A 17,488-nucleotide genomic window follows, 5' to 3' on the forward strand; every position below is an offset into this window, starting at 1 on the left:
AAAAGTCAAGAACTTATTTTATTTTAAAATAAACATTGAAGATACCCCCCCTTCCCCACCACCCTACAAAAAACTTTTGAATGTGGAATGTTCAACAGCCTATCCATTTTAGTAGGTTACAAAACCAGCAAAAACTCCAGTTGTCTAATAATGAATGTTTGAGAATAGTTTTGTGTCTTGTTTTTGTTTTTCTTTAGTAGCTGAGCACCTACTGGAAAAATTCCTTAGCTAAATGCTAATAAAACAAAATTCAATTTCTGTACAGAAAATACCATTAACTTAGTATTAGTATAGCCTTTGCTGAGTAGATGGGATTAATTCTCCATGAAGTCAAAGTGGAATATGACAAGCAGCATTAAGTTCATAGGCACACAGAACTAGTGCTCAAACTGCTAGCACAAATTCCAACAGCATATAAATTACTACACTGTCCTCTTCATCAAACTTGTGACTCTCCCTATGCATCTAAGTGAAGGGATCACCACTCTGAATATAAATGCCTCCGTGAGAATATTAGGGTTAGACAAAAGATAAATGCAAGTACTACAGAAACAGCTGCTGGAGATAACCATAAAATTTGAAACACTAACAATGCATGGGGTGAACCACATAAGCTGCTAGCTGTTGAACACCAGTGTTTCAAGATACAACTTTTATAAACACGTTTTATTTGTTTTGCTTATACCATCAGAACTGAAACTACTGTCTGTCATTTCCCTAAAATAGGGAAATCAATCTAAAACACATACTGGTGCTTTTCAAAAGATAGCAATTTAAAAGGGTGGTAGCAGCAGGCATTTGATATCTTTTTCTTTTAAAAACCTTCAGGCTGCAGGAAAAACATGTGACCAAGAGTGTTATGATTATCCATTAGATATTTCATCAGTACCTGTACCAATTTAGGTGACAATACAGCAAGATCTGAGGATTAGTGACAGACAATGTACATTATAAGGAATGATAGATAGTACCAATCCTTACAAAAGTCATTGTCAGAAGAAACGGTTAAGTGTTCAAAAAGGTATCTAAATACTTCACATTAAGTACAGAAGCGGCCATCCAGATTACATCCCATATTTGTTGCATATTTTTCAAAAAGTGCCAATCAAAGCCCAATTTTTGCATTTTGGCTTTGTCTTATTATAGTATCAGCTGTTAAAAAGCAATTTACATGTGTTGTTTAACCACAGTTGTTTGGCCAGAGGATGAATAGTGCTGTGTCAAAGCTGGTAGCCAGCCTTTTATATTAAGGGCCCATGCATAATTTGGTATGCATCTAAACGTTCAGTGCTCCAATTTAACCGGAAAAGCTGTGAAATGCAGTTGTTCTGCCAAACCACACTCCACTCCTTCTCGAAGGGAAATATTTTAGTTTTTGTCAATTACCATTTGAATAACTCTAGGGCTGATTTGTTGGTTTTTATCCAATGTCAGAAGTTAATCTTGCTTTTTCCAAGCCACTTCAAATAACTATGGAGATATCACCCTGTAAAGTGTATTATGTTTTACTCCTAAGCAAGGGTGAGGAATCTGAGTATCATGTGCAAGGCTCAAGATGACGCTTAGGAAGAACATGCAGAATAAAAATAGTTTCCTTCCATATCCAGGTAATATAAAGCTGACAATTGTAGTCCTGTCTTTATGGGATGAAAACAGTCCCTTTACAATAAGTTTCCTGAAAGGGAGAACAAATAGATAATAACTCTTCTGGTAACATATTATGGTACACTGGCCAGTGTGTTTTTGGCGTTTAAACATAATCCTGTGAATCAGATTAATTCACTTGCTGAGTGTTCATTTGCGGCATCCCTCTGTTGGGTCTTGGGGGCCCTCCACGACCTAGAAGACAAAAATGGCATTTGGTTTTTCTTTCAAATATTATTTGCTTTGCCTTCAAGCAGATTTTCATCTGAAGTCAAGAAGCATGTGGGCAGCTTGTCACCACATTATTAGGTTTAAGAAGTCAATTCTTCAGTGTTCACCTGTCCTGGAAGTTGTCATGCGCAAATTTGCTCATGTTCTCTAGCTAAAAGAAGAGTAGAGCTAATGGAGTATTCCACCAGTACTCATTCATTCATTCATTCAACAAGTATTTATTGAGTGCCTACTATGTGTCAGGCACTGTCATCAGGCGTTGGAAATAGATACAGCAGTGAAGACAGACAAGGTACCTGCTCTCATGGAGCTTACATTCTAGTGTACACTCTAGCTTACATTTCAGTAGTAAGTAACATCATACTATCAAAATTAATAAAAGCACCAGAATGAAAAACAGACCTTGTTACCTAAACTGTTAAAAAGAAACTACATAACATTCAAAATTGTATAATGACTTGTAACAGATAAAATAACTTTTTACATGCTGTTAAAACAGATTTTTAGCTACCAGTCAACTCAACTTTCATAGAATATGCTACAAGGTGAGAAAGAACATAACCCACATTCACATGCAAATATCCTTTGATACTTCAAGTCAGTAATTCCCAAGTGATCCATTAATTTAAAAATAAAATGCACCTTTTTGCTGGCCAGTTTCTACTAGCATTGAAATCAAAGTACTTTGTATTCCTCCTTAATATACATTTTATACATGTTATGGCCAATAACTAGAGGAAACCTATTCAATTTAACTTCCCTTAAATCAGAGAACCATTTAGAACTTCAGATCATATGAAATGCTACTTCTAATTATTACACAGGTTGACTTCCTGGCCAAACAGGAAACAGTTTTCCTATGGTAAGAGAAAAAAAAACCAGAAACTCGTTAAACCTGTAATTTTTAAATATAGTTCAGGAAGTTAGTTAGGATTTTGGATGTTTTATTTAAAAGTCAGAAACAATTTGAAATTTATATCGCTATTAATGATCCAAAGGCATTGAAATTTCAGTTAGTTCTATCACTTCTAAATGGTTCTCTAAATGTAACTATGGCTTATTTGGCCATTAAAGGATTTCTGACCCTAAAATATAATATGCATGTTCAAAAATGAAAGAGGAATAATAATAAATTTATATAAATGTTCAATCTCATTCCAAAAATGTCTTACAAAAATGTTTCAGTAAGTACTTCCTAAAAACATTTAGCAGGTTTTAGGACCTGAAAAATAATTTGCAGTTGGAAAAACACTTTTTCTGAGGAGGAGAAATGTTCTAGTTTTCAAGACAATTTATATAGTAACAGGGAAAGTCATTCAAAAAATTAAATTTGGGTTCAAGAGAAGTTTTAGAAACAGAGCATTTCATTTAATCCCTAGCAACAAGTCTGGTAATGATAAATGTATTCCTAACATGTAACCTACATGCAGACTATGGAACAGCTCTTCCAAGGCCAGAACAGAAGCTCCACTTAGGAGCTAGGATCACCACCACAAAATATTACCTCGTGGGGCTCCCCGTGGTCCACTCTGCCCAGAGCCTCGCTTGAAATTCTGCTGATATCCATCCTAAAAGACAAGCTAGTTAGTACTGAAGAAAAGGTAATTTTTTTAATGCTTGCTTACCCATCTATCTATTCTGTCTTAACACAAAATTCTTCCTTATCCTTTTACACATTTCATAATATAGTAAAGCTAGAAGTTAATCTGTAATTGTACTTCTGTATTCTCAAGAACATTCAATGAGATGTTCTCTACTCTTAAAAATCACTTTCTCCTACACAAATTTATTTTTATTCAAGTATAATTAACATACAGTATTATATTAGTTTCAGGTGTACAATATAATGACTCAATAATTCTTTACATCTCTTAGTGCTCGAGATAAGTGTACTCTTAATCTCCTATTTCACCCATCCCCCTCTCCACCTCCCCTCTGGCAACTACTGAGTTTGTTACCCAATTGAGTGGTTTTTTGTTCATCTCTTTGTTTCTCAAATTCCACATTAGTGAAATTGTACATTTGTCTTTCTCTGACTTATTTCACTTAGCCTTATACCCCCTAGGTCCATCCAAGTTCTTGCAAATGTGGTATGATTAATATATATATATATATCTCATATATCTATATATGATATATATTATTCTTATTTTTTCATCTATTGATGGACACACTTGGATTGCTTCCATATCTTAGCTATTATAAACAAAGGGGTGCATATATGTTTTTGAATTAGGATTTTCATTTTCTTTGGGTAAATAACCAATAGTGGAATTACTGTCATATGGTAATTCTATTTTTAGTTTTTTGAGGAACCTCCATAATGTTTTTCACAGTAGCTGCATCAATTTGCAATCCCACCAACAGTGCATATAAAATCATTTTAAACGGACTCTATTAAATGAGTACCTATATTGAATGCTAAGAAAAGCAAGCGTCATCATTTTCCATAATAAAGTATCTTGTACAAAGGTACAAAATTAGCCCCAAATTACTTAATTACTAAGTCCAAACAACCACATCTGTCCATTTCATTGGTATATTTAGGTCAGTTTATATTTTAAAGCAACTTCTACCTACCCGCTGATAGCCAGAGTAGTCCCGGGGAGCACTGAACTGAGACTGTGTATAACCACTGTTTGGAGTGTTAGAGAATGAAGGGCGGTAACCATCATATCCTCCTAAAATTTAGGACAAGAAAATAATTTTCTTATCTATGCAAGGAATTTTTATTTCTCACTACTGATGGAGGTAAGAACTGAAAAACTGTAAGCCATGCTAGTTATTGAACCTAATTTCTAATTTCCTATTGTGATCCAATCTGTTCCTAAATTTCTGAGTATTAACTTCCTTAGAAGAGGACATTTTTACCCATTCATTCATGCACACACATCCCACATACACAAAAATCCCCATAAAGTCTCATAAAGTATGAAAAGCAATTATCACCTAGAGAACATGGAAAACATGGATTTGACACATACAAATAATCCATTCCTAATTTTGTCAATTTAAATGCCTATAACAGGGGCACCTGGGTGGTTCAGTTATGCATTTGCCTTCAGCTCAGGTCATATCTTGGGATCCTGGGACTGAGCCCTGCATCAGGCTCCCTGCTCAGTGGGGACCGTGCTTCTCCCTCTCTCCCCGTGCTCATATTCTCTCTCTCTCTAGATAAAATCTTTTTAAAAAATGCCTAAAAATGTTTAAGTTGTACAGAGACTAATGTAGACAAATACATTACCTTTCACCAAAACTGTAATACATATTTCTATATACTTTACAAACCGAAAAAGAACGTGAACTTTTTTTTTTTTTTTTTGGTACCTCTGAATCCATTGGCAGGGCCCCTGTATCCATTCATTAAGCCTCTAGCACCACGGGAACCACCACGAGACACACCACGACTATTGTAATAGGGCTGACTGCTACGTGGAAATCCAGTGTTCTGCTGGGGAGGCTGCTGATGGTTACCAGTCACTTGGTGGGGCTGGTCCTGGGAACCATGGTAAGTGCCAACCACTGTAATAAAAAGAAAAAATGTGTACACACACACACACACACACACACACACACACACACACACACCACACACAAACAGCTCATTATAATCTGTTCTCTCACGTTTTCTGGTTTAAGAGTTGTCTTTAAATACTTTCTCTTCAAATTGTCTTTAAGTTTTCATATTAACAATAGGGAAAATTATACATTAATTAAGTCATCAAATCTCCATTTTTCTCCCACCCATAATTAATAAGCTAAAGGGAATAGAATTCTCCAACAATTCCAAACCTTTAGAAGCACATACAAATGTGTGAGAGCACAAAATTCTATCTTTCCAAATGAAATGAAAACCTGTATTATTAAACATCTTCTGAGGGGCATCTGCCTAATAACACAAGAGACCTACAATAATTCAAAGGAAACTTTACATACTGGAACATCACAATTACCATTTTGTATCATTTAATTATTTCTTTTCACTATAAAGCTCCTTAGTGATAAAAGCTTTCTTACCCCTTTAAATTTCCCTTGATACTTAGTGAAACACACAAAACCATACTCTCCCAAAGCTAGACAAGCATATGGTGGAATTTCAGTAATTATAAAGATAAATCAGCAGACACCTTCAACTTACACCTCCCTTAAGGCCTGATTCCATTTCAAGTATTTTAAGTACAACCAATTTACAAGACAGTTAAATAGTGCTCATGCTGGCACCCAACCTCATGAGGTAAAGAGAGGATCCTAGAAGGTTCATACTAACCTTGCACACCCTCTCCTTCCACAAGGAGGATAAGTCTAGAATCTAGAAATCTTCAAAAATTATATCTTGAGGTACCTGTCTGCTTATAATTCATGATAAAAAAGAAAAACAGGATGCAAAACTACCTTTGGGAGATGAGGAAGGCAGACACTAAAGGGAAGGCCCACACCCCAGGAACAAAAAAAAAAAAAAAAAAAATCAGCCAGCCGCTTGCCAGCCCAACCAAACCTCCCATGTTTAGGCAGAGAGAAAAGGTGGTGTAATTCTTGAAAAACTTTACCTGATACATTTTATATCTTCAAGAAACCCCAAACACATTTATCAGTTCTTACAACGCTTTTTTGCAAAGAAAAAAGCGCAAGCATGCCTAGGAGAAGGGGTAATGGCTCCTTTCTGAACTATGCAATTAATGGACCAATTATACTATTCACAGGGTGATCTTTCTACAGACTACCTTGCACTACATTCTCCAAATTCAAAATTACACACAAGTATTATGATTATAGGTAACATCTTCTATCTGAACAGATTCATTCACATGCATGTAGAGAGTAGTCAAAAGTAAATTTTCAACTCAACTTTATCAGTAAGAAATTTATTAGTCTTGGTCAAATATGACTGCATGAAAACTCACAGCAATACAATTAAAGTGTGTTCTTCATTTAAAAATAGAATTCCTTAAAAAAATAAAATAAAAAGCCACCAGAATTTCTATCAAAGTGTTTGGTACAGCATAAACTCTAAGTCCATAAATAATAGCTAGAATTTTGCCATTATCCCTCTTTCAGGTTGTTCCTGACTACATAGTACAATTTGCTGTGGAACACGTATAATATTAGGGGCCTTTAGACTTTGTGCTGACATGCTTATGAGAACATGGCAATAATTAAAGGAGCCTGAGAGCACGAAGCCCAGTTTAATCACTCAGGAGCTGAACACAGCACAACGGATAAATACGTATCAGATTACAGCTGATTCAGACTCCCTACTATTTACTGGTGCTGAATACTACAAGGATATGTAAAAATTTAATACTGAAAAATCCATAATGTTGATCCAAGTCGATCAAGGAATTGGCAATTAGAATATTTCATAGTTATTTAAATCAGTCTGGTAAAATTAAACTCCTATGATTTTATTAGCAAGGTTTGCTAGCTTGTTGTGGGATGCCAATTAAACAACCTGGGCTCTACATAACCAAAGACCGAAAAGCAGGTAAGGTATTTCATGCCTTAAAGAAATCTACAATTTATCTTTATCTTCATTATTAAGTGGTAACTAGCCAACTTAGGAATGACTTTACTTACCAACAAACACTTTGTTTCAACCTTGTCTACCATATATAACTACCAGGAGATTTTTGCATGTTTTATCCTAACTAAAGATTTTTGCAGTTATCCTGATAACCAACGCAACTCCTTACTGCTTCTTAACTGCAAAACTGACTTCCTACCTACCAGCTATCATGCTACCTGCCCCCACTTAATTAGCAATTAAAAGTAAAGTTGATCATAATTTAAGTAACAAGTTTAGTCCCACTAAAATCACAGAATGAAATGGAAATATTATGAATGCTTACTGATCAAAAGAAAATTGGTGTCAGGTCTCCAAAATAAATGCAAATAATTCACATATGGACTTGATTTAATTCAGGATGTATAATGAAAAATCTATAAGGTCTACTAAAACAAAACTCTTAGACACTGCCACCCCAAAATCTAAATTCTACTACTGTCAGTAACTATGCTGGAAAGCAAGCAGCCAAGGAAGTGACACCCGTTTTCCTACCTGTTTGAAGCTGTTCTTGCTGAAGGTCTGTTTGTTCTACTTGGTGAGGCTGACTAGAAAAGCTCTGGTTATAACTGGCCTGGTACTGATTTTGCTGTTTCAAAGTTTCTGGTTCATTAACAGGAGGAACTGGGGCATTCATATTGAACACCTGTAAGTAAGTAAAGTAAATAAAATAAATGATTACTTCATCCCTTTCTGCTAATAATTTCCCTGCTTTTAACAAGGCAGACCTCAATGCTGGTTTTACCTCAGATGTAAATACATTACAGAAGTCTCAAACACATACATTCTCTCTCTGTGTGTGTGTATGTATACATACACACACACCCCACACACACACGTTTAAAGAAGAGCCTAAGTAGGGATCAAAATCTAAAAAGACACACAATCAGCAGCCTTGGAAACGCTATTATAAATGAGAAAGCTTTTTAAAAGATGCAAATCACGGATACACATGTCACTTATATAAATTAATTCTATGAACTTTAAATTTGAACTGAATATTTTATTCATTTTTACTTTTGACATTTTAATCAAAAGTTAATATTTTAATATTTAACTCTATGGACTTTCCCATGAGCACTGATTTAGCTGCATCCCATTACACTATTTTCAACATCATTTTCTAGAAATTCTGCAATTTAGAGATGCTTACTAACTAAAAAAGCACAAACTATAACGTGAAATTTACTATGTGAAACTTGAGAAAAATAAAAGATTAAGCAAATATGGAAAAATGTAGACTACTGTTAAATCTAGGCAATGATTTATATACACACACAGTAGTAGTCTACTTTTCTTCATGTTTAGTTTTGGTCAAATGAAAAGAATGAAATGATAAAACAGGAAGATGTGAGCACACAACTCCTAAGACTTAAATTTATCTCTGGGAGCAGGAAAAAAATCAGTTTATGTTCAGTTAAATATACTCTACAGTTAGGATAGATGCACACTCAAACACAAAGCTAAGAGAAGGCCTTTTTTGTTGCGACTCTGGCATGATCATAGTATACACTAGGCATTTAATGTTAGTTCAATTACCGTTTGCATGGATTGGAATGGAGCTGCATTTACATTGATTCCACTGCTATGTAATGGTTTGCTTGTCCCAGCCTGGAATACCTGAGGCTGAGAAGCAGCCGGAAGGGATGATGACGCTGTAGTCTGATCTGTATTTAAAGAGATTGTTGCCTATAACACAAAATGAATAGATACACTTTAGTGGTAAACTAAACTTAGCCAAGTCTACTATCCAAGTCTTAGTATGTTTAGAAATTCAACTATTTCATAAAAGCAAAATACTGTATTGCATGCATTAGGTCCAAAAAGAGTCACAATATTAACAGTATTTACCTCTGCCCAATTCATGAATAAGTGCCTCATCAAGTTTATGTTACCTAGTAACAGAAACTTGCCTGAATCTGGTCAATTGGTTCCTTTTGTGGTCGTTGCTCTGTAGCATGAGAAGGCTGGTACAAGGGTTGAGATGCTGTATACCCCTCACTTGTAGATGAAACCAAAGGAACCTACACAGAAATAAAGCAATCAAAGCTGCTTTCTGTTATAAATCAAGTCTAATACAGACAGGGCTAAGAAACAGATACGCCCGTTAAAGAGACTATGAAACTTAACTGCAAAAAAAGTGCTTCTAATATTAAAGCTGAATGTTAAATAAACCCAAGTCCAGTTATGAAGTTCCCAACAAATGCTTCTAAATGGCAATATCTAAATTTTAGAATTAGGACATTTAAAATATGTCTTCTTAAATTCTACTCAGTTCAAAATGAAAAAGCATCTCTCCTTATAATAAACTATTATAAACAAGAGACTTAGCAAAAAGACAGTATTTTTTAAGTTATTAAAACAAAAGTAAATGTAACATGGAAATTTTAAAGGCTGAACCTACCCATGCCAGACTTAGACAATGATAAAATTCATACCTGACTTTCATAATTTAAGAAAGAGACCCAAAACCTGATTAAAAACAAACCTGCAGCACTATTTCTGTCACTCTTACCTGTGTAGCTTCTGGTTGTACAGGAACTTGATTAGGTTGAGCAAGTCTAGATTCAGAATGAACTGTAAAATTCACCAAAAAAACCCAGTTATCTAAAATCAAATTTCTTCAGAGAAAATGTCTATAGCCAAATCCTAAAAGAAAACTTTATAGTAATCATGAAAATAATTTGGCAAAGTATAGGTAGGAGTTAAGCTGTCAAGTGAGCATTTTGGTTTCCTGGTAGTTATTATTAGTCAACTCTCACAATGAGTTTTATTTTGGAGTTCTGCTGAAGACATTAGTGAAAAAGCCACTAACAAAGAAGTATACAGCAGAACACGCAGGAATCAATGCCAGAGTTACCCATGAAAATAGCCTTACTCAACACCTTAGATAGGTAATAACTAAGTAATATTTTAACATTATCAACTTGCAATATAATCATAAATACTTCCATGGGAAAAAATAAAAATACTACCTTTAAAAATCCTATATTCAATTCAGTGTGCATACGGTCACTCCCACCAGTCTTCTAACTCCCTTCCCCAACCATGGTTAATGAATCAAAGATAACAGGATCTGTGGTTAGTCATTTAGAAATCACCCATTTTCACTGGAGAGGCTAACGAACTCAGTATTAAGTGAGTATCGAAATAGCTTACAGGTTATATCAATGGTGTATGTGTTGATTTTGGCACAACTTTCCAGCTATACAAACTTTCTTCCTCTGAACAGAATTCAGAAAATGAACACTAGTAATAGGAACTCTGATTCCTTTACAGAAGGCCTAATCCTGATATGTTTTCTAACTTTTGGTAGAGCTATGAGAGATATGAGCTCCCTTTACACTTTGGAGAAATCCTAACTTAACAAGTTAACTGTGTCCTTAAGCATGCTTCTATTCAGCAACTCCTTTTATGACACTGAAGATTTACAAGACATTAAATGTTATTTTATACAGTTCCACTTTTGTGCCCTTAATGATGACATGTTCTGGGAAAGAAACCAAGACTCAAAATTATTAATGGTCCCGAAAAAAGATGGTCCATTTAACCCAGTACAAGACACCAACAAGTCTATTTAGTGCTGCTATTTCTAATAATGGTGTTAAGACTAGTAAGAGTTTGAAACTTCAACTATCTTTTGGCCTATCTTCTTCCCCTTTCCTCATAAGCATCCCCTTACCCACTTCACACTGTTATATCTCATTTTTATTCATGTAAATAAAATGTTCAGAAATTCTCCTAAAAAGCTCTAAGCATCCTTCAGAGAAAAAATACCTCTATTATTTTTATGCTTAATTTTGTTTAAAAAACCAAGCAAAATTGGTCTTAATGTTACAAATCAGGAAATGGTTCCCACAGGGCTGGAAGAGAGGGTAACCAGTGACTAAAAAGGGACACAAATAGGCTTCTGGAATACAGGTAATGTTCCATTTCTGGGTGCTGGTGTGATCAGTTTGTGAAAACTCATCAAACCACATTTACATGTACTTAAGTCTATGTATGATAATAAAAGGTTTAAAAAAAGCAACAGAACTACAGTTATTCATATTACAGGGAAAAACAATAACATTTTCTTATCATATTAAAAGACACAAGATCCAAGAGTTAAGCAAACATTAGAAGGTAAAAATTAATTTTCACATACTTTACAAAAACCTGAAAGTGCTGGCCCTATGTTCCTCACATAAGAATATACCATAACTAACCTGGAGGGCAAACCAGCTGGGGCATGTCCATGTTTTGTGTCGGATTCATAGGCTGTGCAGATACAATGGCAGGATCGAGTGTCTGGTTTTCAAAATCCAGCATTGAATCCTACAATTTAGGATATGATGGAATTAAATGAAATAATGTAAACACTTAAACCTTCAGGTAGTTCTGCCTCAACTCCACCTACCTGTATGAAATTATAGGGCCCCTGCATCTGCGCCATAAGGTCCTGGACTCGCTGTCTTCTCACAAGGGGATCTGCCTGAGCCACCGGAGTCAAAGAGTGGGGCTCTGGAACTGAAGGAGACGCAGCCTGAGGTTGCTGCTGGAGTGAATTCACCACCTAAAGGGAAAAAAGTGGGAAAAAGCTGCAGACTGGGAAAATACAAGAGCTCCATTCATAACCATCATGACAGGTACTCAAACTATACAGGACACTACACTGTAAACAGAATAGTAGGGTTTTAATGTAGTTACTCAAACTGACCACAATGATAAATTTAACATTCAGTGCTATCACTTCTATGGTGTTCTCAATTCCAAAGGATCACCATGTAGCTCTTCAGATTTACTTTATAAACTGCTTTCAAAGATTACCTATACTTGCTTCCCCCAAGAATGTATTGTGCTTAACCTGCTATACCTTCTACGGTAATTAAATCTGTATTTATCAAATACATATTCATCTCAGTACCTCATATATAGTCAGCACTCAAGAAAAGTTAGTTATTATTATCATCAAACTTTGGGTTCCTACCATTTCATTCTCTCTGCCAATACGATAGGATCAAGCCCTAGCACCGTATCTAACTTGCTACAAAAGCCAACGCTCACTATACCTACCTTTTTCCTAGATCTAATCATTTCTCCTGATTATTTGTAGTAACTCTCTGCTCTTCCGGGAAGTCTAAATCACATCAAATTAACATTCTCTCTGACTTTTAAAATTGGGCAAGTCATACCTGATGAGCCTGGATAAATCATAACCTTACTTCTTTTATAAGCAATAATGAGATAATAATCACTACCTAAACTGTTACCATGAAGATCAACTAACTGATCTGTCATCTCACCACGATGCTCAAAAAATTCCTTAGAATTCCATCTGAATAGCTTTTAGAAAGGCCCTACCAACTAAGTACTTAAGAACAAACCATGCTGGCACAGTGCTAGATATGAGAATACATTTTTCTCTCCCAGTAACATGCAAAAAGTACTTAACTAAAAGCACTGTTTACTTCCCAAACCTTCCTACTTTGCCAACACATGCTTTTCATTCCTAGTATTCAATAAAGCAAATAAGCTAATTCATTTCTACCTCTCTATCCATGCTATTATATACTTACTACCTCACTCCCCTAAAAAAATACACCAAATCTACTTAGTCTAGGCCCAGGGGGTTTGCATACCTCTTATAAAAATCACCACTCTACAGATCTTTCAGATCTATTTTTCTTCTAACCCTCCTCTAACATTTCTGAACTCCCTCGCGTAATTCAGAAATAAATACAGTCTTGCTAGTGCTTTGTGGGACAGTGTTTTCATCCAAACTAGGTAACTCTCTAAGTAAAGGACAAGTTCTTTACTGAATCTATCAATAATGCATTTTGGTACATCAATAAAGAGCTATAGGTACTGGTACAATTACACTTTTGGAGAATGATATTGATACAGTAATATTGAAGAGAAAAGCACAGATATATAAAAGGAGTCACCTAAAAGGGGGATGGAAAAGGACCTCAAGGACAAACTTGGTAAGGAATTTTTATTTTATCTTATAGGTAACACAGCACCCTCTAAAAATTTCAAGTAAAAGCAACTTAATCAAAACTAACTTTTCTAATAATTGACCTGTAAAAGTAAATACGGCCTGAGGCAGTCAGAAAAGAAAAATATGAAGGGGAGTACCTGAACTAGACATTAGGCTCTGAAAACAGGTAATGTCAGCTGAGCAAGAGAATTAAGAAACACTAGAGGAAGTCTAGAGTATTAGGGAAAAGGAGGAGTCTAAGATGACATTCCAACACACCCCTTAGGAGGTGGGCCTTTTCTGAAAGCTATCCATGTGGAAGCTCAGATTTTTATAGAGCAACTTGGTATGAAAAACACACAAATCATGTACTTTAAAAAAAATTATACACAAATAACTATATAGAAGTTTTCTGTAGCTGGAGCAGCAGAGATTCTTTTAAACATCCACAGGCATAAATTATCTTTTAAACATAATGATCTTGTTATGTTTATCAAGTTTGTTATGATAATAAATGCACTAACACTGCAAAGGACTAATAATCTTTATTTGTTCTTAAGAGAGCTAAACATTACTAATAAAAACAAAGGACATCGACCTTGCAACCAAGAGGATGCTTACCTCCACCGTTTCGACCGTCCACTCATCTACCTGCTCCTTTTCACCACTGCTGAACTGTGTTTCTGCCATAAATTGTCTATTTACATACTGCAAAGCAAAGTAAATGTTTGAGAGCTCTGCTTGAAAGGCAGAAAAAGAAAGCTAATGTTAAATAAAAATCATACCTCCGTTGATTCAACTTCACTTTGTTCAGTGTATTCTTCTGCTGGCTCAGGCTCTAAGAGGTTAAAAAATGATAAACATGAATGTAACAACATCTTTTTAAAATTAACAATTCATTTAAATTTCAAATAGGTTATAAGTCTCCGTATTTTATCATTCTTTCAATAATATATTTAGAAAGAGTGTTCTTTACCGTTTATTCCAGAATGAAATAGGTTCAACAGTAATTACTGGATGAGGTATAATGCCAATAAAGAGCTAAATTAAAACTTCTCTTGGCTTAGAAGTGATACTATAAAGCAGCATACAGATTAAAATCTTACTCTCATACTTTAATCACTTGGTAAAAGGAGTTAAAGGTGGGTAGGAGACTTCCTTCTGTTGATCTGCAACCATAAATTCCACCAATGTGCAATCTTCCCTTCTAGTTATTTTTTTTTAAGTTTTTTTTTTTTAATTTATTCATGAGAGACACAGAGAGGCAGAGACATAGGCAGAAGGAGAAGCAGGCTCCTCACAATGAGAAGCCCGATGTGGGACTGGATCCCCGGACCCCAGGATCACACTAGAGCCGAAGGAAGACACTCAACTGCTGAGCCACCTGGGAGTCCCCCTTCTAATTTCAATCTAATAGGTTAACACTTGCATAAAGTGCCTACTATGTGCCAGACACGAGAAACATACTTCACATATTGCTATTTTTTTTTAATTTTTATTTATTTTATGATAGTCACACAGATATATATATATATATATATATATATATAGATATATAGAGAGAGAGAGAGAGAGAGAGAGAGAGAGGCAGAGACACAGGCAGAGGGAGAAGCAGGCTCCATGCACCGGGAGCCCGACGTGGGATTCGATCCCGGGTCTCCAGGATCGCGCCCTGGGCCAAAGGCAGGCGCCAAACCGCTGCGCCACCCAGGGATCCCCTGCTTTCTATTTTTTTAAGATTTTATTTATTTATTCATGAGAGACAGAGAGAGAGAGGCAGAGACATAGGCAGAGGGAGAGAAGCAGGCTCCCTGAGGTGAGCCTGATGTGGGATTTGATCCCAAGACCCCAGGGTCACAACCTGAGCCAAAGGCAGATAGATGCTCAACCACTGAGCCACCCAGACGTCCCCACATACTGCTCTCTAAACAGAGAATCTGAGGTGTAGAGAAATTCAGTCACTTGCCCAAAGTTACATAGCTAATAAGCGTCAAAGCCAAGATTTCAATCCAGGCAGTCTGATTCAAAAATCCATGCTTTATAACCACTACAAAATTTATGCTCTGACAATGACCACAACCTGAGCTGAAGGCAGACGCTCAACCACTGAACCACTCAAGTGCCCCAAGAATCACATTTATATATAAAGACACAAATAGGTTAAAAAGATGAAAAAAAAAAGTATAAAGTTCAGAATTACAGAGTTATAATAACCTCAACATTTAAAACACACAACACACACATGCCCCCATACTATTCACTTTATACACTAGCGTGATAAATAATAATAAATCTGGGCATGTCAGCCACAATGTACTTAAAAAGCCCTACAACATTTCCCCTCAATTATCGTCCAGTCTAGTAATACTGCAACAACAACAAAAAAAAATTAGTTTGTAACAGTGATCAAGACCAGTAAATAAAATAAAATAAAAAATAATAAAATAAAATAAGACCAGTAAATAAATGATTGCTATTTGGTGGGGGGGGGGGGGGGGAATTCCCCTAGAGGGAGAGGAAGAGAATCTCAGACTCCACACCCAGCATGGAGCCAGATGCAGGACTCAATCTCACAACCCTGAGATCTTGAGCCAAAATATCAAGAGCCAGGGGATCTCTGGGTGGCTCAGTGATTTGGTGCCTGCCTTTGGCCCAGGGCACGATCCTAGAGTCCCGGGACCAAGTCCCATGACTTGGAACCTGCTTCTCCCTCTGCCTGTGTCTCTGCCTCTCCCTCCCTCCCTCCCTCCCTCCCTCCCTCCCTCCCTCCCTCCCTCTCTCTCTCTCTCTCATAAATAAATAAATAATAAATAAATAAATAAATAAATAAATAAATAAATCTTTAAAAAAAAATTAAGAGCCAGATGCTCAACTGACTGAGCCACCTAGGCACCCTTAAATGACTGATACTTAATACTTCTGGGAATAACTCTTAATACACATTGTTTTAATATTTCATCATACTTAAAGTTTTGTTAAAAACCTCAGTGTGCAGAGGCACTTGGGTGGCTCAGCTGGTTAAGCAGGTCCCTTCAGCCCAAGTCATAATCTCAGGGTCCTGAGATCTAGCCCCACAGAGAGCTCTCTGCTCAGCAAGGAGTCTGCTTCTCCCTCTCCCTTTGTCCATCCTTTGCTTGTGCTCTCTAATCAAAAAATAAAATCTTAAAAAAAAAACAAAACAAAACCTCAAGCATACACATATAGCTAAATAAATGTACAGCTTGAACTTGTGGCAAAGAAAGTAAAACCAGGATGGTAAACTAAGCTCATATCCACCTAAGTACTTACCAGCTTCAGCTACCTGGTCTTCAACTGTAGGTGCTGAGGCTGCCTCTTCTTCCTCACATAGCCCATTCTGGTGGTTGTGAGTGCTGTCAAAGTAATTTGACTGGAAAACACGCTCAACAATTTCCTTTAGTGCTTTATCTAAAATTGAATATGAATTATAATGTTAGACTATCTCAGGATGCCTGACCTGAATAAGATTCAGCATGCTACAAAATGTTGCTTTAGAAAAAAACCTTATCAACTGTTACTGAAACATACATACAAAAAACCTTAGAGTCCAACAACAACAGAAATTATGGAATGACAGAGAATAAGAACCTATTAGTATTAAATTTTATATATTTAACTTCAAAAAAAATTAATTTTATATACTTAAAATAGTTCAAAACAAAAAGCTGACAATTATCATTTATTCATTTACCACCTACCTATATGTTGGACAATGTGCTAAGCAATAGGGCTACAATAAGATTTGTAAGACACAGTATCTGCCCTCCCTAAGTTTATATCCAACAAAGAATTATACAAATCAAATACAGTAAAATCACATCTGTGAAAAGTACTACACAGAGCTACAAGGGACTGGACCTCGGCAGGAAGAAACACCAAAGGCTTCCTGGTGTGTAAGTGTTGCAAGAGCACAGATCTGGAAGATGAGTAGTAGAAAGAAGTGTTTTGTTTTTTGTTTAAGATTTTATTTATTTATTCATGAGAGAGAGAGAAAGAGAGAGAGAGAGAGAGAGAGAGAGAGAGAGAGGGGCAGACACAGGCAAGGGAGAAGCAGGCTCCATGCAGGGAGCCCA

General features: G+C 36.0%; 1 protein-coding gene across 1 annotated transcript in view; it reads right to left on the reverse strand.

Moving 5' to 3' along the window:
• The window catches only part of CAPRIN1 (cell cycle associated protein 1), a 37,692-nt gene continuing 20,204 nt past the window's right edge, over nucleotides 1–17,488 (reverse strand). Inside the window, exons 7-19 of the mRNA XM_055300843.1 lie at nucleotides 16,686–16,823; nucleotides 14,183–14,235; nucleotides 14,019–14,105; nucleotides 11,835–11,990; nucleotides 11,644–11,752; nucleotides 9,951–10,012; nucleotides 9,349–9,459; nucleotides 8,975–9,124; nucleotides 7,931–8,081; nucleotides 5,203–5,397; nucleotides 4,456–4,556; nucleotides 3,380–3,443; nucleotides 1–1,839 (exon numbers count right to left, since the gene is read on the reverse strand). Of these exons, the coding sequence (XP_055156818.1) occupies nucleotides 1,775–1,839; nucleotides 3,380–3,443; nucleotides 4,456–4,556; nucleotides 5,203–5,397; nucleotides 7,931–8,081; nucleotides 8,975–9,124; nucleotides 9,349–9,459; nucleotides 9,951–10,012; nucleotides 11,644–11,752; nucleotides 11,835–11,990; nucleotides 14,019–14,105; nucleotides 14,183–14,235; nucleotides 16,686–16,823 (1,442 nt within the window). The 3' untranslated portion in view covers nucleotides 1–1,774. The remainder of the gene's footprint in view (nucleotides 1,840–3,379; nucleotides 3,444–4,455; nucleotides 4,557–5,202; nucleotides 5,398–7,930; nucleotides 8,082–8,974; nucleotides 9,125–9,348; nucleotides 9,460–9,950; nucleotides 10,013–11,643; nucleotides 11,753–11,834; nucleotides 11,991–14,018; nucleotides 14,106–14,182; nucleotides 14,236–16,685; nucleotides 16,824–17,488) is intronic.

The sequence above is a fragment of the Nyctereutes procyonoides genome, unplaced genomic scaffold (assembly GCF_905146905.1).
Source record: "Nyctereutes procyonoides isolate TBG_1078 unplaced genomic scaffold, NYPRO_anot_genome, whole genome shotgun sequence".
In the NCBI taxonomy this organism is placed as follows: domain Eukaryota; kingdom Metazoa; phylum Chordata; class Mammalia; order Carnivora; family Canidae; genus Nyctereutes; species Nyctereutes procyonoides.